The sequence below is a fragment of the Scyliorhinus torazame genome, chromosome 5 (genome assembly GCF_047496885.1).
Source record: "Scyliorhinus torazame isolate Kashiwa2021f chromosome 5, sScyTor2.1, whole genome shotgun sequence".
Classification (NCBI taxonomy): domain Eukaryota; kingdom Metazoa; phylum Chordata; class Chondrichthyes; order Carcharhiniformes; family Scyliorhinidae; genus Scyliorhinus; species Scyliorhinus torazame.
The window spans coordinates 11,004,577-11,024,389 of NC_092711.1; the positions used below are offsets into that span (position 1 = coordinate 11,004,577).

The 19,813-nt window shown below is 50.8% G+C and overlaps 2 protein-coding genes across 2 annotated transcripts in view; one reads left to right on the forward strand and one right to left on the reverse strand.

Annotated features, from left to right (window-relative positions):
* The window catches only part of ipo4 (importin 4), a 186,908-nt gene that overhangs the window by 64,361 nt on the left and 102,734 nt on the right, over positions 1-19,813 (reverse strand). The window contains exons 22-24 of the mRNA XM_072501599.1: positions 14,308-14,413; positions 9,773-9,966; positions 9,560-9,613 (exon numbers count right to left, since the gene is read on the reverse strand). Coding sequence (XP_072357700.1) covers positions 9,560-9,613; positions 9,773-9,966; positions 14,308-14,413 — 354 coding nt within the window. The remainder of the gene's footprint in view (positions 1-9,559; positions 9,614-9,772; positions 9,967-14,307; positions 14,414-19,813) is intronic.
* On the forward strand, positions 1,977-8,523 carry LOC140418176 (uncharacterized). The gene is made up of 2 exons (XM_072501600.1): positions 1,977-2,291; positions 6,452-8,523. The coding sequence occupies exons 1-2, from the start codon at positions 2,150-2,152 to the stop codon at positions 7,306-7,308; spliced, it is 999 nt and encodes a 332-aa protein (XP_072357701.1). The 5' UTR covers positions 1,977-2,149; the 3' UTR covers positions 7,309-8,523.

Here is a 19,813-nt window from a genome sequence, read left to right on the forward strand (position 1 = left end):
CCAATCCACCTAATCCGCACATCTTTGGACTGTGGGAAACCGGAGCACCCGGAGGAAACCCACGCAGACACGAGTGCAAATGCCACAGTCGCCCAAGGCCGGGTCCCTGGCGCTGAGTGCCAACCACTCACCGTGTTGCCCACCACTGTGCCACCGTGTCAAGCTGCGACGCTAAGGCAGATTACAGAGATGGGGAGGCGCGAAGCCATGAAGGGATTTGAAAACAAGGCTAGGTTAACCGTGACCGGGGTCCAGTGTAAGTCAGCGAGTGTGGAGTGAGGGGTGAAAAGGACTCGGAGCGAGTTAAGATACGAGCAGTAGGTGGGGGAGGGGAAGGTGTTGGATATCTATCAGGAGTTGTTGGAGGTGGAGGAGACCCCGGTGGAGGAACTGAAGGGCAAGTGGGAGGAGTTAGGTGGGGAGTTAGAGGTGGGTCTGTGGGCGGATGCCCGCAGGGTTAATTCCTCCTCATCATGTGCCAGGCTCAGCCTAGTACAGTTTGAGGTGGTACACCGGGCACACATGAAGGCAGCGAGGATGAGCAAGTTTCAGGGTAGACGATAGATGTGCGTTCTGGCCTTTGCCTCCCTGGTAGCCCGGAGACGGATCCTTTTAATGTGGAGGCACTCGGAGCCCCCCCGTGTGTGGAGACTTGGGTCAGTGACATGGCTGGGTTTCTCAAGCTGGAGAAAATAAAGTTTGCCTTGAGGGGGTCAATGCTGGGGTTCTCTCGGAGGACGCAGCCGTTCGTCGACTTTCTCGGGCAAAATTAATGTCAGCAGAAGCAGCACTCTGAAGGGGGGGTTAGGTCACCAAGGAATGGACGAGGCATTCCTTTGAAAAATACTCTGCTCGTTTGTTCCTTCTGCCAAGCTCGATTACCTCATATTTTTCCACATTATATTCCACCGGACATATTGTGCACTTACGGTCTGCCCAAACCCTCCTGCAGCCGCTACCTCACAACACATTCCTGCTGAGCTTGCTCCCACATCCAAATCAAACTCACTGGTTTCAGAGAAGCCGCTGGTCTGTCCTCACCCCAATCTCAAACTAAATTTCAAAACTGAAAACACGACGCCTGGCGGATTCAGCTCCTGGCTCTTCTCATTAACCTACATTATCTCACTCTTCAGGGAACTGTATTTATGTGAACAGAATTCCATCAGTTCAACTTTTATGATGCTTTAATTGCACCTCTCTCCAAAAAGCCTTTCAAACCAGGCTTTTTAAGAACATGTCTGCAGCGGTCAAACACGCTAACCCAGGTTTTTAACCCGCACTGCTCCAATGATACAAAATATCTCGAATTCCTACGCTCATCACAAAGAGCAGGAGAGGAAGCCACTGCCAATGTGGGCAGCACGGTAGCATAGTGGTTAGCACAGTTGCTTCACAGCTCCAGGGTCCCGGGTTCGATTCACCACTGGGTCACTGACTGTGCGGAGTCTGCATGTTCTCCACATGTCTGCGTGGGTTTCCTCCCACAGTCCAAAGATACGCGGGTCGGGTGGATTGGCCGTGATGAATTGCCCTTAGTGTCCAAAAAGGTTAGGTTGGGTTACAGGGATAAAGGGGGATGGGGTGGAGGTGTGGGGCTTCAGTAGGGTGCTCTTTCCAAGGGATGGTGCAGACTCGATGGGCTGAATGGCCTCCTTCTGCACTGTAAATTCTCAATGATACTCTGGCCAACGTTACTGACAAAGGGAGTCTTGCATTTGTAGTAGGTAATGGTGCAAGGGGCATTGGAGAGGAATTTAAGGAGACAGGCTGAGGACCACAGCCACCACCATTATCTCCGCATTCCCTTCCAGTTCCAGAAATGCAAAAAAAGTACTTGTTTGAACAGGGATTTTGCCATCCTCCAGTCTCCCTTCCCCAGCCCCACCCCCTCCACTGGCAGCTCCTTTTGTGTTTGTGTAGATTCGTGTTGTAACAGGTTAAACCTGCTCTTAAACAAATATTTGCCCGCCTGTTGGAAGTGAACGGTGTCTAGCCCGGCTACACAGCACCATCCGGAGCCCTCCTAAAGAACAGAGCAAGGGGAAACAGGAACCAACGCACTCCAGGACAACCTGGATACCTCTGGTTTGTGCTTTGGGGGAAAAGTGACGGTTTACCTCGTGTGGAAGTGCGTTCTTTGTGAAACATGAGGCTGGTGGAGAGGGCACTATGCCTTGGAGCATTAAGGATCACCAGCAATCTCGCTTGCTCGAAGGAATCGCTGCTCACACAGTCAATCAGCGGGCAGACCATTGTTCTACTCCTGTTTACAGACATCTTTGTCACAGGTACAGCACTGCCTATCTCTCTCGTGCCCTTTGGGAGTCTTCTGGATATCTGGGTTTGGAAACAGGCAAAATCCATTGTCCTTCCCTTTTGTAGGGGCCGGGGTCAATCCTCGGAGTGCTGAGCAGGTTAAGGGGGGGATTTAATCGAGGCGTTCAGAACCACGAGAGATTGGAAAGACAGCGCAGCACTGTTTCAGTATGGTACAAGACGGTTAGCCTGGGTTTTTGTGATTAGGCTCTGGCCCGAGTCTACAATTGTTGCAGGGGCGCGCGCACCCCTGCTTTAGATCGCTGTGAATTGTTTTGCACCACAGTCAAACGTCGTGGAAACTGAAGAGCTCGTTCGCCTGGGCGGTAACTACAAATCACTTTATTGGCTCAGTGTCGGAGGTCGGCGGTTTGTAACACACTCTTTAAATGTTGCTCTGTTGGACTTCCGGTTGCGGCTATGCGGAGCTAAGTCGCACGTTCGGCAGCTCCCGCTAAAAACGGACTTTTGGGCTCTTTTTAGGGCCCGTAACGGCGCTTGTTCGGCGTTTCCCGGTGTGGGAAGGGGACGGCAACATTCCCCCGATAGTGTATGGAGTGGATCAGGAGTGGGGCGATTAAAAAAAGTGGCATTGAAGCAAAGAAAGGTGCGAGGGAGGAGGACCGAAGGGCCTGTTCCTGTGCTGTACATTTCTTTGTTCTTTGTTGAAAGAGCACCCCACCCAAGGTCAACACCTCCACCCTATCCCCATAACCCAGTGACCCCACCCAACACTAAGGGCAATTTTGGACACTAAGGGCAATTTATCATGGCCAATCCACCTAACCCGCACATCTTTGGACTGTGGGAGGAAACCGGAGCACCCGGAGGAAACCCACGCACACACGGGGAGGATGTGCAGACTCCACACATACAGTGACCCAGCGGGGAATCGAACCTGGGACCCTGGAGCTGTGAAGCAATTGTGCTATCCACAATGCTACCGTGCTGCCCACGGTTGGTTTGTTTGTCTTGAGTGGGCGAGTATATTTACCTTTGTGTTGATGAAGGCTGTTAATTAATTATTTATGTATATGGGGAGGGGGAGGGGGTTGTTTTTTCTCTTTCTGTATTTTGTTGTTGATATTTTGTGAAAATTTGAATAAAAATTATTTTTTTAAAAATGTTGCTCTGTTGAATGTGGAAAAGGCCAAGGTTATCAATCTTCCACATGTTTAATGGTTTAAAGAAGGCAGGCAAATAGCGTGATCCCATGACAACAGGCCAGAGATAATACTCCTGCCCTGTGGCTCGAACTCTGCACCCCACCCCCACTTTGTCGTCGAAGTTCGAAGTGATTGTAGTATAGATCTTAGTATAGAAGCCAGCCAGAGGTGTGTCCGGTCTTTGTCCAGGGACTTTCACTGCAGTCAAACAGGATTTAAAACCTGACAAAGCAGAAGCAATTTGCCTTTTATCAGTTATGGTCGGAGGGCAGGGGTCAGTGAAGCTGCATCCAAAATCTTTATCCAAGAGAGTGAGGAACGACGAGAGATCGTGAGCAGAGAGCTATTGAAAGAGCATCGGTATTACAATAGCTAATGTGGGAAGAGACAGAGAGACAGAGAGAGAGCGCCCGCCGCACGGGCAGAGCCCGCCGCACCGGCAGGGCCCGCCGCACCGGCAGGGCCCGCCGCACCGGCAGGGCCCGCCGCACCGGCAGGGCCCGCCGCACCGGCAGGGCCCGCCGCACCGGCAGGGCCCGCCGCACCGGCAGAGCCCGCCGCACCGGCAGAGCCCGCCGCACCGGCAGGGCCCGCCGCACCGGCAGGGCCCGCCGCACCGGCAGGGCCCGCCGCACCGGCAGGGCCCGCCGCACCGGCAGAGCCCGCCGCACCGGCACAGCCCGCCGCACCGGCAGAGCCCGCCGCACCGGCAGAGCCCGCCGCACCGGCAGAGCCCGCCGCACCGGCAGAGCCCGCCACACCGGCAGAGCCCGCGACACCGGCAGAGCCCGCCGCACCGGCAGAGCCCGCCGCACCGGCAGAGCCCGCCACACCGGCAGAGCCCGCGACAGAGACAGAGCCCGCCGCACCGGCAGAGCCCGCCGCACCGGCAGAGCCCGCCGCACCGGCAGAGCCCGCCGCACCGGCAGAGCCCGCCGCACCGGCAGAGCCCGCCACACCGGCAGAGCCCGCGACAGAGACAGAGCCCGCGGCACCGGCAGAGCCCGCGGCACCGGCAGAGCCCGCGGCACCGGCAGAGCCCGCCGCACCGGCAGAGCCCGCCGCACCGGCAGAGCCCGCCGCACCGGCAGAGCCCGCCGCACCGGCAGAGCCCGCCGCACCGGCAGAGCCCGCCGCACCGGCAGAGCCCGCCGCACCGGCAGAGCCCGCCGCACCGGCAGAGCCCGCCGCACCGGCAGAGCCCGCCGCACCGGCAGAGCCCGCCGCACCGGCAGAGCCCGCCGCACCGGCAGAGCCCGCCGCACCGGCAGAGCCCGCCGCACCGGCAGAGCCCGCCGCACCGGCAGAGCCCGCCGCACCGGCAGAGCCCGCCGCACCGGCAGAGCCCGCCGCACCGGCAGAGCCCGCCACACCGGCAGAGCCCGCCACACCGGCAGAGCCCGCCACACCGGCAGAGCCCGCCACACCGGCAGAGCCCGCCACACCGGCAGAGCCCGCCACACCGGCAGAGCCCGCCACACCGGCAGAGCCCGCCACACCGGCAGAGCCCGCCACACCGGCAGAGCCCGCCACACCGGCAGAGCCCGCCACACCGGCAGAGCCCGCCACACCGGCAGAGCCCGCCACAGAGGCAGAGCCCGCCACAGAGGCAGAGCCCGCGACAGAGACAGAGCCCGCCACACCGGCAGAGCCCGCGACAGAGAGAGAGTGCGTGACAGAGACAGAGTGCGTGACAGAGACAGAGAGCGACAGAGACAGAGAGAAGGACAGGGAGAGAGGGACAGAGTGAGAAAAAGTGAGAGACAGAAAGAGAGGGGACAGGGAGAGAGAGAGACAGAAAGCGAGAGATAGAGAGAGAGTGTAAGTGAGAGAAAGAGAGAGACAGAGTGAGAGAGACAGAGAGAGGGACAGAGAGAGACAGAGTGAGAGACAGAGAGAGAGACAGGGAGAGAGACAGGGAGAGAGAGACAGGGAGAGAGAGACAGGGAGAGAGAGACAGGGAGAGAGAGACAAAGTGAGAGAGACAGAGTGAGAGAGACAGAGTGAGAGAGACAGAGTGAGAGAGACAGAGTGAGAGAGACAGAGTGAGAGAGACAGTGAGAGAGAGACAGGGAGAGAGTGTAAGTGAGAGAAACAGAGAGAGAGACAGAGAGAGAGAGACAGAGAGAGAGACAGAGAGAGAGAGACAGAGAGAGAGACAGGGAGAGAGAGACAGAGTGAGAGAGACAGAGTGAGAGAGACAGAGTGAGAGAGACAGAGTGAGAGAGACAGAGTGAGAGAGACAGAGTGAGAGAGACAGAGAGAGAGACAGGGAGAGAGTGTAAGTGAGAGAAACAGAGAGAGAGACAGAGAGAGAGAGACAGAGAGAGAGACAGGGAGAGAGAGACAGAGTGAGAGAGACAGAGTGAGAGAGACAGAGTGAGAGAGACAGAGTGAGAGAGACAGAGTGAGAGAGACAGAGTGAGAGAGACAGAGAGAGAGACAGGGAGAGAGAGTGTAAGTGAGAGAAACAGAGAGAGAGACAGAGAGAGAGAGAGAGAGAGACAGAGAGAGAGAGAGAGAGAGACAGAGAGAGAGAGACAGAGAGAGAGAGAGAGAGAGAGAGAGAGACAGAGAGAGAGAGAGAGACAGAGAGAGAGAGGGAGAGAGACAGAGAGAGGGGGAGAGAGAGAGAGACAGAGAGAGAGAGAGAGACAGGGAGCGAGTGTGAGTGAGAGAGACACAGAGAGAGGGACAGAGATTGACAGTAGCGGAGCAAGAAATAGCATTTATGAAAGGGGGAAAGATCGTGTGCAGAGATTGAGAGAAACATTGAAATTATGACTACATGTAAAAGATAAAGATTTGGCACATCTCTGCTGTTTGTTTTTATCTGGGACGGTGTGTGACTGCAGTACAGCTGGTCAAGAGGCCAAGGCAAATGGCACCGAGGAGAATTGGAGTGTTGACATGGTGGGTTTGTCAGTTGTCTAACACCTTACGGATATATTCTGTGCCCTCTCCAGGCTACCTCTTCATCTGCTGGTTTGCAGACCTACAACTGGCAAACGACCAGGAGGTGATCGCCCTGCGATTCGCTGCCTTCCTCAACGAGACTTACAACGTTGTGACCTTTCTGAGCCTGGTTCTGATTGTCGCAGATACTCACTGCATCAGCAGACCCCAGCGAGTGCCCGCTTTCGGCAGGTGCCAGGTCACCGCCCACCCAGCTCCTGCCAGCCACCTGCTGCCGCTGGTGAATGGGGTCTACGCACTGCTCTGTTGGACCATCGCCGCCTCTTACGGAGCCCGCTATTATCCCCACGGCGTCCGTGTCGCCCGCCAGTGTGCGGGAGGACACCCTCTCGGCCGCTACCGGTGCCTGTGCGGCTTCCACCTGCCAGATCCCTTCCTCGCCCTCATTGAGGTACTGGTTTCGAGCAGCTACGTCTTCTGCCGAAGCATGTGCACAGACGGCTCCGAGGCGTGGCGCCTGGTTTCCGTAACAACTGCGCCGTCAAGGCCGCCATTCTCAGGCGTCATATCAGGTTTTCCTCTGAAGGGTAGCCACCGACAGACACTGCGCTCCCCTCAGGGTCCGGCCACACAGCAGGGCTACCTTCTCACTGGGTTAGTCGCCGCCCTAATGCTCTTCCCAGGTCTACCGTACCTGGGACTGACTTCTCCTTTAATCAGTGCTTTTGAACGCCTCAGCCATCGTTTCTTCACACAACTTTTGAAATGCTCCCAACACGGTACAGAGCCCGTGCAGTCCGGTCCGTACAGGCTGATCCACATGCTGCTGAATATCACTGAAAGGAAAGGCCCGAAGCCGATAGAGAGCACAGGCAAACGAGATGAGGAAATCTCCCTCCCTATCTGACACGACACCCAAAAAAAACCCATCCAGCTCTCTTCACAATAAGGCAGCAAAACCTGACACCGACACAGAGAGGGGTATATTCGGATAGGTGACTAAAAAGATCAGGATGAATGACCAAAAGGTCAGAGGCTGAGTAGCGCCTGAACGGATAAGAGAGGAGATGCTTTGGAAGAGAATTCCGAGATGAACAAAAACTGTCAGACTGAAAATTCCACACGTTTACACTCAGATAGGAAGAGAGGCAATGCAAAAACTAAACTGTCATCTCCTGTGGAGATAATGGGAGGCTGATCACCATCTCTGCAGGATCCATCTCCTGCGAGTTATATCCCAGACTGTGAACACGATGAGGAGTTGAGGGAAAGCAGTTCTGGAAGAATATATGACTGTGCTTTTCCCTTTCAAGGAATGCACAAGAACAAGGGGTTAACAGCCAACTGCAACCCTGGTGTCTGTTTGCTAATCTGGTGTTCTAGTTCTCCTAGTGTGCTGTGAAGGTCACAGCTGAAGAACATCCTGTGCTTACAGGTGAGAAGCCTCTCTCTGTCCGTTCATTGAAAGCAAGTCGGCCAAGTCACAATCGGAATGGAAGCAGATCAACCCCTTCCGGCTGAACTGCAGAACCAAGAATCGCCAAACTAACTGCTCAACTGCCGTCAGCAGCGCGACCAGAATCACCCAACTTAATGGCCACAACGTCACACCATCTACTCCTCACAGACAAACCAAACGCTGACTCAGAGATCTTTTGTAACTGTTACTTTTGGACTCAATTCTCATTTCGAACCCATTTGTGTTTTAGTAGCTAATGAACTCATGCCAACTCCTGACAGCCTGGTTCAATCGGCTCCTTTCAAAACATAAGTGCATTTGGACTGGGGAAAGGTAGCCACCAGCAAAGGGATCCTTTTTAAATTACATTGTCACAAGCAACCAAAACGGTTCACCTGGAAGCAGAACAGTTTGGGGGCCATCTCTTCCCCAAAACTGGGGACCCTCGACCAGGAATTGTTCGTAACACCCCCATTGCTTGTGCGAGCTTGTGTTTAGTTATTAAATAAACCTGACTGTAGTTTCTGGCCTAGATGGTCTATTACTTGAAAAATGAAAACAAAACGTATCACTTTTGCAACAAAATAGTTTATAGAATAGGTACATGGATTACGGTAAAATGATATAGTGTAGATTTATTTGTTCTTAAGGGCAGCACGGTAGCATTGTGGATAGCACAATTGCTTCACAGCTCCAGGGTCCCAGGTTCGATTCCGGCTTGGGTCACTGTCTGTGCGGAGTCTGCAGGTCCTCCCCGTGTCTGTGTGGGTTTCCTCCGGGTGCTCCGGTTTCCTCCCACAGTCCAAAGATGTGCGGGTTAGGTGAATTGGCCAATGATAAATTGCCCTTAATGTCCAAAATTGCCCTTGGTGTTGGGTGGAGGTGTTGAGTTTGGGTAGGGTGCTCTTTCCAGGAGCCGGTGCAGACTCAAAGGGCCGAATGGCCTCCTTCTGCACTGTAAATTCAATGATAATCTATGATTAATCTAGGACAAAGGTTCGGCACAACATTGTGGTGCGAAGGGCCTGTTCTGTGCTGTATTTTCTATGTTCTATGTTAACTCCGAAAGTACAGAAGGCCACCCGACCCATCTGAACTGACAAAAACTATCAGACTGAAAAGTCCGCAAATTTACACTCAGGCAGGAAGAGAGGCAATGCAAAAACTGAACTGTCATCTCCTGTGGAGATAATGGCAGGCTGATTACCATCTCTGCAGGAACCATCTCCTGCGAGTTATATCCCAGACTGTGAACACGATGAGACTGGTCTGAACTGACCCTTTGAAAGAGCACCCCACATAGCCCCGTTCCCCTACAAACCAGTTACCCCACCTAATCTTTTGGACACTAAGGGGCAATTGATCATGGCCAATCCGCCTAACCTGTGTCTTTGGACTGTGGGAGGAAACCGGAGCACCCGGAGGAAACCCACGCAGACACAGGGAGAAAGTGCAAACTACACACAGATAGTGACCCACGGTTGGATTTGAACCCGGGTCCCTGGCGCTGTGAGGCAGCAGTGCTAAGCACTGTGGCACCGTGCCGCTCTGTGTCCGCAGCAGTTATTGCATTATGGATTAGTGGCATGTAAGCAGAAGGGAATTTTTTAAAAAGTCTCCAGGTTGCTCCTGACGATGGCAAACATTTGCAAAGTTGAACTGCTCCGAATAATCGCCGCATAAATCTCTCACCACCTACCTCCTGTTCTTCATCCGACTCGGTCTCCTCATTCTCTGGATCTTGGCAAGTTGTCTGCAAGATACAAAATGTACGGTGAGCAGCAAGCAGTGGCAGCAACTTGCAATCACAGTGCCTCGAATCAAGGCACTTCGCAGGGCATTGGGACAAAATGTTAACCGAGTTACAGGAGACAGCGCCTTCGGTGAACGAGGCAGGGCGCTCAGCCGTTACCTTCTTCTGTAGCACGCTGCGGATGGCTTTGCAGATCTCGTCCAGGCGCCCCGGCTCCTTCAGAGCGTCCCCCTTGCAGTTCTTCAGCACATTGTTCATGGACTCGAGAATCGTCATGACCACCAGGCGGTCCTTCTCGTCCTGAATGGTTTTCAGATAGTTTGGGAACACCATGGACAACAACTTCTGGAAACCTGGAGGGAACAAAGTCAGGAGATATCGGTATTGGAATGGGGCGGGGTCCAGAGCGACACAAACATCTGTCCCGACAGCACCTAGACATTGGCAGGGTGAGACATTGGCAGGGTGAAACAGCACGGCTTTGACCTTGAGCTCCCTCTATGCTTGTGCGCCCCGGGACCAGAACCGGATGAATGGTCTACCCCTGTTCTTACGACGAGGATGCATGGAAAACCGAGAAGGCATGGCTTTTCCCGCTCCATTTGCAGGCCGTAGTCTTCAAAGGATGGGCTCAAGCCTCGCGTAAGCTGGTCTCTCAAGCGGCAAAGTGCTGGGACTTCACACTCAAAAGGGTAAACGATCCTCCGCCCACAGATTCACAGTTCCCGGTCGCACAACGGCGGATAACAAAGTGAGCAAAGGAAATGACCAAACAAAGTCTAACGCTGTGTCCGCTAAGTACAATTGAATAGCAAAGGATTCAAAAGTTTGCAGACAGTTGAGCAGTTTATCTCGCCCACATGTGGGAAATGTCTCTGCCACCACTCTCTGTGACTATCTGAATAGTTTGCATCTTCGAGAAGCTGAAATGGTTCCTGACCGGGACAGAGCTGGTAATGTATAAAATTATGAAGGGAATAGATAGGATAGATGCAGGCAGGTTGTTTCGACTGGCGGGTGAAAGCAGAACTAAGGGGCATAGCATCAAAATAAGGGGAAGTAGATTTAGGACTGAGTTTAGGAGGAACTTCTTCACCCAAAGGGTTGTGAATCTATGGAATTCCTTGCCCAGTGAAGCAGTAGGGGCTCCTTCATTAAATGTTTTTAAGATAAAGGCAGATAGTTTTTTGAAGAATAAAGGGATTAAGGGTTATACATTTCTATAAGATCCCCCCTAATCCTTCTAAATTCCAACGAGTACAGTCCCAGTCTACTCAACCTCACCTCGTACTCCGTGGTCAGGGTGTGGAATGGACTGCCTGCTGTGATAGTGGAGTCGGACACTTGAGCCGAAGGGCCTGTTCTGTGCTGTACTGTTCCATGTTCTATGTTCTATGTTCTATGTTCTATGTTCTATGTTCTATGTTCTATGTTCTATGTTCTATGTTCTATGTTCTATGTTCTCTGGTTGAGGGAGCGAGGGCTTTTCTCTTTGGAGCGGAGGAGGGTGAGAGGCGACTTAATAGAGGTTTATAAGATGATGAGGGGGATAGATAGAGTGGACGTTCAGAGATTATTTCCTCGGGTGGATGTAGCTGTTACAAGGGGGCATAACTATAAGGGTGGGAGATATAGGAGATATGTCCGAGGTAGGTTCTTTACTCAGAGAGTGGTTAGGGTGTGGAATGGACTGCCTGCTGTGATAGTGGAGTCGGACACTTTAGGAACTTTCAAGCGGTTATTGGATAGGCACATGGAGCACACCAGAATGACAGGGTGGGATAGCTTGACCTTGGTTTCGGACAATGCTCGGCACAACATCGAGGGACGAAGGGCCTGTTCTGTGCTGTACTGTTCTATGTTCTATTACTATCCCTTGTTAAATTTCCTGGAAATTGTATCATGGCTCCCATATCTCTTTGTTCACATGTTTTGTAAGATGAATAAGGGAATACTGAACCTCGATAAACCTGACTTCCTTCACCAGCACTCAAGTAATTTTCTGAATTATCTAAACACCTTTCTCAGAACAGGCGCCGGAATGTGGCGACTAGGGGCTTTTCACAGAAACTACATTTGAAGCCTACTTGTGACAATAAGCAATTTTCATTTCATTTCATTTCATTGATTGTGAAGGAGCACCTTTCACCTGCTCAACTGCTATAGTTTTAACAGCCATTTCTTTTTCAGAGGCTTCCTTTCCTACGACTGCAACCGGACTTTCATTTGATTTCCAACAACCTGCCTGCATATGCCCCACTTTGTTACGATTTACTGAAGCCTCTGAATGTCACTTTCAACCTCAGCGTCTTCCCTTTGCTTTGGAGGTGACATTTCTTGACCATTTGGAGTATTGCGTGCAATTCTGGTCGCTTCATTATAGGAAGGATGTGGAAGCATTGGAAAGGGTGCAGAGGAGATTTACCAGAATGTTGCCTGGTATGGAGGGAAGATCTTGTGAGGAAAGGCTGAGGGACTTGAGGCTGTTTTCGTTAGAGAGAAGGAGGTTAAGAGGTGACTTAATTGAGGCATACAAGATGATCAGAGGATTGGATAGGGTGGACAGTGAGAGCCTTTTTCCTCAGATGATGTCTAGCACGAGGGGACATAGCTTTAAATTGAGGGGAGATAGATATAGGACAGATGTCAGAGGTAGGTTCTTTACTCAGAGAGTAGTAAGGGCGTGGAATGCCCTGCCTGTAACAGTAGTGGACTCGACAACACTAAGGGCATTCAAATGGTCATTGGATAGACATATGGACGATAAGGGAATAGTGTAGATGGGCTTTAGAGTGGTTTCACAGGTCGGCGCAACAGCGAGGGCCGAAGGGCCTGTACTGCGCTGTAATGTTCTATTCCCAACTTTCTATCATCCTCTGGATCACGAGGATAATGGGAAAAAAGATTTGGTTCCATGGACCACTTTGTAATCATCCGCTGACTCTGCTTCCTATCTAGCAGTTTTAAATTGTTGTTCCTCAACATGTGTCCCAATAACCAAAGGAAGTGAATCTTTAAATTATTTTAAACGAATCGCCTCTCCAAGGGATTTGTATAGACATAGAAAATAGAAGTACGAATAGGTCATTCGGCCCTTCGAGCCCGCTCTGCCATTCATTAGGATCATGCCTGAGAGCCTGTTCCCGCCTTCCCCCGAATATTTTTTCGCTCCAAGAGTTAAGTAAGTAGGTCATGGAATAATAATAATCTTTTATTGTCACTGTGAAAAGCCCTGAGTCGCCACCTTCCGGCGCCTGTTCGGGGAGGCTGGTACGGGAATTGAACCCGCGCTGCTGGCCTTGTTCTGCATTGCAAACCAGCTGTCTCACCCACTGAGTGGAATAAAGAGGATTTAAGTAAGGAGGAGCCAGGTCTGCAGCTGGCAGTTTTATTTCTGGAAGCTGTGAGCAGGTTTTGCAGAAGGCTGTCGACAGGGATCTGTGGGCTGGTCACTGAAAGGATCTTCCTCTCTCCAAACAGTCTTTCAAAAACTCTCTATCCAGAGAACGGCAAGTAACCCTGTTTGCTAACTTTATTTATAAGTGGTTCTTGACATGTGATGGGTTTTGCTTGTTTGGAGACAGAGACGGTAGAAGTTAAAGTTTTTATCTCTATTGTTAAGCATTGTTTAACTGGCAATTTCTGAGATGTAAGTTGGTTTAATACTATGTTCTGAATAAAGTTTGTTTTAATATACATATCCCTATTTGTGCGTGGAATCATTCCTGGAGCGACGTAGCCTCTCCTCAGTCTTACAAAATTAAAAAAAGCGATTGGGGTTCCTGTCCCATATCCTAGCAAATGCTGGGGTTCAGTCTGGGATCGTAATATAATGATCAGGTAATTTGACTTTTAGGTGTTGGATTGAAGGCTTAATATAGGCCTCAGAACAACAGGAAGCATGACCCTGTTCTTCTTCCAATCAGTCATGGGACCTTTCAGAGGAGACGGGGTTTTGGTTTATTATCTCAACTCAAAGGCCAGCACCGCATTCGGTGCAGTGTTCCTTCCGTGACTGGCGCGAGGAGTGTTGGCTTCGTTGATGGAGCTAGAGTGTCTGCAGTGGGAACTTGACCCCACAACCTACTGACTCAGAAGCCGGGGCAGATTCTTCGCAAACCGGGGTACCATTCATCCCTGGTGCCTTGCTACGTTTACCGAGGCAATGGGCAGATAAAAGTACCTTCTGGTTAAAAAGATCTCAGAGGGGTTGACTCTGAGATTGATAGCGATACTAAACCCATGGAAACGTTGAAACAAAATGCAACAGTGAGACGGATATCCTTCAGCGTGACGGGCCCGGAATTCTTTCTAAAAACTAGTCACTTCATTACTTGGCGTCGACAAAACAAAAATAGGCCATTCGGTCAAGATGGTCCGTTCTGTTCTTACTTCACACGAGCCTCCTCACATTCCATCTTCATCGCACCCCATCAACATATTGTTCTATTCTATTCCCCCTCATGCACTTATCCATCTTCCCCATAAGTGCTATTCTCAAGCACTCTTGCCTATTTCAAACGACTGTTGCACATGGTGTTCAAGTCTTTCTGCACCTCCTTGAAACAATTTACACTCAATTGCACTTGTCTGCCTGACATCTAATCTGCTCGGTCCTCCAGTCTGTCTGTTTCAGGAATACTAAAAACCATTCCCGGGAAGATCGAAGGAGTGGCGTCAAAAGAAACTGCTACCTTCCAGGTTTTGGTCAGTTGGGTTTTCCTGAGCGACTTTGTAAAGGGCACAGCAGAACTGCCCAACCGCTTCGTAGGCAGACTTCCGGACATTGACGTGCGGATACTGGAAAAGATGTCAATGCAGAGAAATTAGACTTAAACGTAGGCTGCACCTGGGCTAAAAATAAACCATGAGAGGCAAAGGAGAAAAACTTGCTTGTATTTCAATAGCGCTTTTGAGAGGGAGTCCCAAAGGGCTTCGCAGTCAATAACGTTTGTGTGAAATGTAAATTGTTCTAACATAGTTGCAATACAATGTACTGGCAGTGCGGCGCTCCCTCAGTCCTGACCCTCTGACAGTGCGGCACTCCCTCAGTCCTGACCCTCTGACAGTGCGGCGCTCCCTCAGTACTGACCCTCTGACAGTGCGGCACTCCCTCAGTACTGACTCTCTGACAGTGCGGCACTCCCTCAGTCCTGACCCTCTGACAGTGCGGCGCTCCCTCAGTACTGACTCTCTGAAAGTGCGGCGCTCCCTCAGTCCTGACCCTCTGACAGTGCGGCGCTCCCTCAGTACTGACTCTCTGAAAGTGCAACACTCCCTCAGTACTGACCCTCTGACAGTGTGGCACTCCCTCAGTACTGACCCTCTGACAGTGCGGCACTCCCTCAGTACTGACCCTCTGACAGTGCGGCGCTCCCTCAGTACTGACTCTCTGAAAGTGCGGCGCTCCCTCAGTACTGACCCTCTGACCATAAGACATAGGAGCGGAAGTAAGGCCATTCGGCCCATCGAGTCCACTCCACCATTCAATCATGTCTGATTTCAACTCCATTTACCCACTCTCTCTCCATAGCCCTTAATTCCTCGAGAAATCAAGAATGTATCAACTTCTGTCTTAAAGACACTCAACGTCCCGGCCTCCATCGCCCTCTGTGGCAATGAATTCCACAGACCCACCACTCTCTGGCTGAAGAAATTTCTCCTCATCTCTGTTCTAAAGTGACTCCCTTTTATTCTAAGGCTGTGCCCGGGTCCTAGTCTCCCCTGCTAATGGAAACAACTTCCCTACATCCACCCTATCTAAGCCATTCATTATCTTGTAAGTTTCTATTAGATCTCCCCTCAACCTCCTAAACTCCAATGAATATAATCCCAGGATCCTCAGACGTTCATCGTATGTTAGGCCTACCATTCCTGGGATCATCCGTGTGAATCTCCGCTGGACCCGCTCCAGTGCCAGTATGTCCTTCCTGAGGTGTGGGGCCCAAAATTGCTCACAGTATTCTAAATGGGGCCTAACTAATGCTTTATAAAGCTTCAGAAGTACATCCCTGCTTTTATATTCCAAGCCTCTTGAGAAGAATGACAACATTGCATTTGCTTTCTTAATTACGGACTCAACCTGCAAGTTTACCTTTAGAGAATCCTGGACTAGGACTCCCAAGTCCCTTTGCACTTCAGCATTATGAATTTTGTCACCGTTTAGAAAATAGTCCATGCCTCTATTCTTTTTTCCCCAAAGTGCAAGACCTCGCACTTGCCCATGTTGAATTTCATCAGCCATTTCTTGGACCACTCTCCTAAACTGTCTATATCTTTCTGCAGCCTCCCCACCTCCTCCATACTACCTGCCCCATCACCTATTTTTGTATCATCGGCAAACTTAGCCAGAATGCCCCCAGTCCCGTCATCTAGATCGTTAATATATAAAGAGAACAGCTGTGGCCCCAACACTGAACCCTGCGGGACACCACTCGTCACCGGTTGCCATTCCAAAAAAGAACCTTTTATCCCAACTCTCTGCCTTCTGCCTGACAGCCAATCGTCAATCCATGTTAGTACCTTGCCTCAAATACCATGTGCCCTTATTTTGCTCAGCAGTCTCCTGTGAGGCACCTTATCAAAGGCCTTTTGGAAGTCAAGATAGATAACATCCATTGGCTCTCCTTGGTCTAACCTATTTGTTATCTCTTCAAACTCTAACAGGTTTGTCAAGCACGACCTCCCCTTACTAAATCCATGCTGACCTGTCCTAATCCGACCCTGCACTTCCAAGAATTTAGAAATCTCATCCTTAACAATGGATTCTAGAATCTTGCCAACAACCGAGGTTAGGCTAATTGGCCTATAATTTCCCATCTTTTTCCTTGTTCCCTTCTTGAACAGGGGGGTTACAACAGCGATTTTCCAATCCTCTGGGACTTTCCCTGACTCCAGTGACTTTTGAAAGATCATAACTAATGCCTCCACTATTTCTTCAGCTATCTCCTTTAGGACTCTAGGATGTAGCCCATCTGGGCCCGGAGATTTATCATTTTTTAGACCTCTTAGTTTCTCTAGCACTTTCTCCTTTGTGATGGCTACCATATTCAACTCTGCCCCCTGACTCTCCTGAATTGTTGGGATATTACTCATGTCTTCTACTGTGAAGACTGACGCAAAGTACTTATTTAGTTCCTCAGCTATTTCCTTGTCTCCCATCACTAGATTACCAGCGTCATTTTGGAGCGGCCCAATGTCAACTTTTGCCTCCCGTTTGTTTTTAATGTATTTAAAGAAACTTTTACTATCATTCCTAATGTTACTGGCTAGCCTACCTTCAAATGTGATCCTTTCTTTCCTTATCTCTCTCTTTGTTATCCTCTGTTTGTTTTTGTAGCCTTCCCAATCTTCTGACTTCCCACTACTCTTTGTCACATTATAGGCTTTCTCTTTTGCTTTGATGCATTCCCTCACTTCCTTTGTCAGCCATGGCTGCCTAATCCCCCCTCTGATAACCTTTCTTTTCTTTGGGATGAACCTCTGTACTGTGTCCTCAATTACTCCCAGAAACTCCTGCCATTGCTGTTCTACTGTCTTTCCCACTAGGCTCTGCTCCCAGTCGATTTTCGTCAGTTCCTCCCTCATGCCCCTGTAGTTACCTTTATTTAACTGTAACACCTTTACATCTGATTCTACCTTCTTTCTTTCAAATTGGAAATAGAATTCTACCATATTATGATCACTGCCTCCCAAGTGCTCCCTTACTTTAAGATCTTTAATCAAGTCTGGCTCATTACATAACACTAAGTCCAGAATGGCCTGTCCCCGCGTGGGCTCCATCACAAGCTGTTCCAAAAAGCCCTCCTGTAAACATTCAATGAATTCCCTTTCCTTGGGTCCACTGGCAGCATTATTTACCCAGTCCACCTGCATATTGAAGTCCCCCATGATCACTGTGACCTTGCCTTTCTGACATGCACTTTCTATTTCGTGGTGCATTTTGTGCCCCCTGTCCTGACCACTGTTAGGAGGCCTGTACATAACTCCCATTATGGTTTTTTTGCCATGTGGTTCCTCAACTCTGCCCACACAGACTCCACATCATCTGACCCTATGTCGTTTAGTGCTATTGATTTAATTTCATTCCTAATTAACAAGGCAACCCCGCCCCCTCTGCCCACCTCTCTGTCTTTTCGATAGGTTGTGAATCCCTGGATGTTTAAATGCCAGTCCTGAAGCCCCTGCAACCATGTCTCTGTGACGCCTACCACATCATACCTGCCAGTCACAATCTGGGCCACAAGCTCATCTACCTTGTTCCGTACACTGCGCGCATTTAAATATAGCACCTTTAATTCTCTATTGACCGTCCCTTTTTGTTTTCTTAGTGTGGTGGACCTTGGTTTACTGAGCCTTTCCATACACTGTGTCATATTTTGTGGGATGGGGACTATCGTAACCTCTCCTGAGTTTTGTCTTTTCGTGCTTTTTTGTATTCCTAAGCAGCTACGTTTCCCACTGATTACTTCCCCTCTTGGTTCCCTGACTTTCCCTTCCCCCCCAATCTTTAGTTTAAAGTCCTATTGACCACCCTATTTACTCTTTTCGCCAGAACACTGGTCCCAGCTCGGTTCAGGTGGAGACCATCCCAACGGTATAGGTCCCCCCTGTCCCAAAACTGATGCCAGTGTCCCATGAAAAGGAACCCCTCTTTCCCACACCACTCTTTCAGCCACGTGTTAACTTCCCTTATTCTTGCCTCCCTATGCCAATTTGCACGTGGCTCGGGCAGTAATCCGGAGATTATGACCCTTGAGGACCTGTTTTTTAATTTGAATCCTAGCTCTTTATAATCTCTAAACAGGTCCTCTTTCCTAGACTTGCCTATGTTGTTGGTACCGACATGGACCACAACAACTGGATCCTCCCCCTCCCTCTCCAGTATCCTTTCAAGCCGGTCAGAGATGTCCCGCACCCTAGCACCGGGCAGGCAACATACCATGCGGGACTCCTTATCCTGCTCACAAAGGATACTATCTATTCCCCTGATAATAGAATCCCCTACAACTACAACTTGCCTATTTACTCCCTCCCCTTGAATGGCCTGCAGAACCATGGTGCCTTGGTCAGCTGACTCATCCTTCCTGCAGCCCTGTTCGCCATCCACACAGGGACCAAGTGCCTCATACCTGTTGGACAGGGTCAAGGGCTGAGGCTCCTGAGTTCCTGACTGCTGGTTCCCTTTACCTGCCTGACTTGCAGTCACACCCTGCTGTCCCTGGCCACTGGCAGGATTTAAACTACTTACTCTGACAGGTGTGACTGCCTCCTGTAACACAGTGTCCAGGTAAGTCTCCCCCTCCCGGATGTGCCTCAGTGTTTGAAGCTCAGACTCCAGCTCATCAACTCTGAGCCGGAGCTCTTCGAGCAGCCAACACTTACTGCAGATGTGGTCGCTGCAGCTCGCAATGGGATCTGCCAGCTCCCACAGTGCGGCGCTCCCTCAGTACTGACGCTCTCATAGTGCGGCACTCCCTCAGTACTGACGCTCTCATAGTGCGGTACTCCCTCAGTACTGACTCTCTGACAGTGCAGCACTCCCTCAGTACTGACCCTCTGACAGTGCAGCAATCCCTCAGTACTGACCCTCCGACAGTGCGGCGCTCCCTCAGTACTGACCCTCTGACAGTGCAGCATTCCTTCAGCACTGACCGTCCGACAGTGCGGCACCCCCACAGTACTGACCCTCTGACAGTGCGGCACTCCCTCAGCACTGACCCTCTGACAGTGCGGCGCTCCCTCAGTACTGACCCTCTGACAGTGCGGCACTCCCTCAGTACTGACCCTCTGACAGTGCGGCACTCCCTCAGTAGACCCTCTGAAAGTGCGGCACTCCCTCAGTACTGACCCTCTGACAGTGCGGCACTCCCTCATTTCTACCCGCTTTGACGCTTCTCATGCCCCGTTTTGTACCGACCTATCCACTGTAAGTTACTGAAGTTGCTTTGGAATATGGATTGGAATTCTGCGGAATCAGGAATGTGTTGGCCAAGTTTTTTTGAACAGGAGGATCTTACTGAAAGTCCAGCTGCGAATGTAACCTCTGCTTCACAGCAACCGACTGGTTGAACCACAGACGAATACTGCTGAACACCAAACAGATGTTAGCCGGCTTCATGGCTGCCTTTCCCAGGACTGAAGGATGGAGCAGGGCAGGGAAAGGACAAGCTTTTCTAAAATTTAGAGTACCCGATTCAT

Bases quoted from the DNA above. Each gene is read 5' to 3' on its own strand.
- LOC140418176 (XM_072501600.1), top strand. From the start codon at position 2,150: ATGAGGCTGGTGGAGAGGGCACTATGCCTTGGAGCATTAAGGATCACC. The intron at 2,292-6,451 runs GTACAGCACTGC...TGCCCTCTCCAG, and splicing joins TACAGACATCTTTGTCACAG to GCTACCTCTTCATCTGCTGG.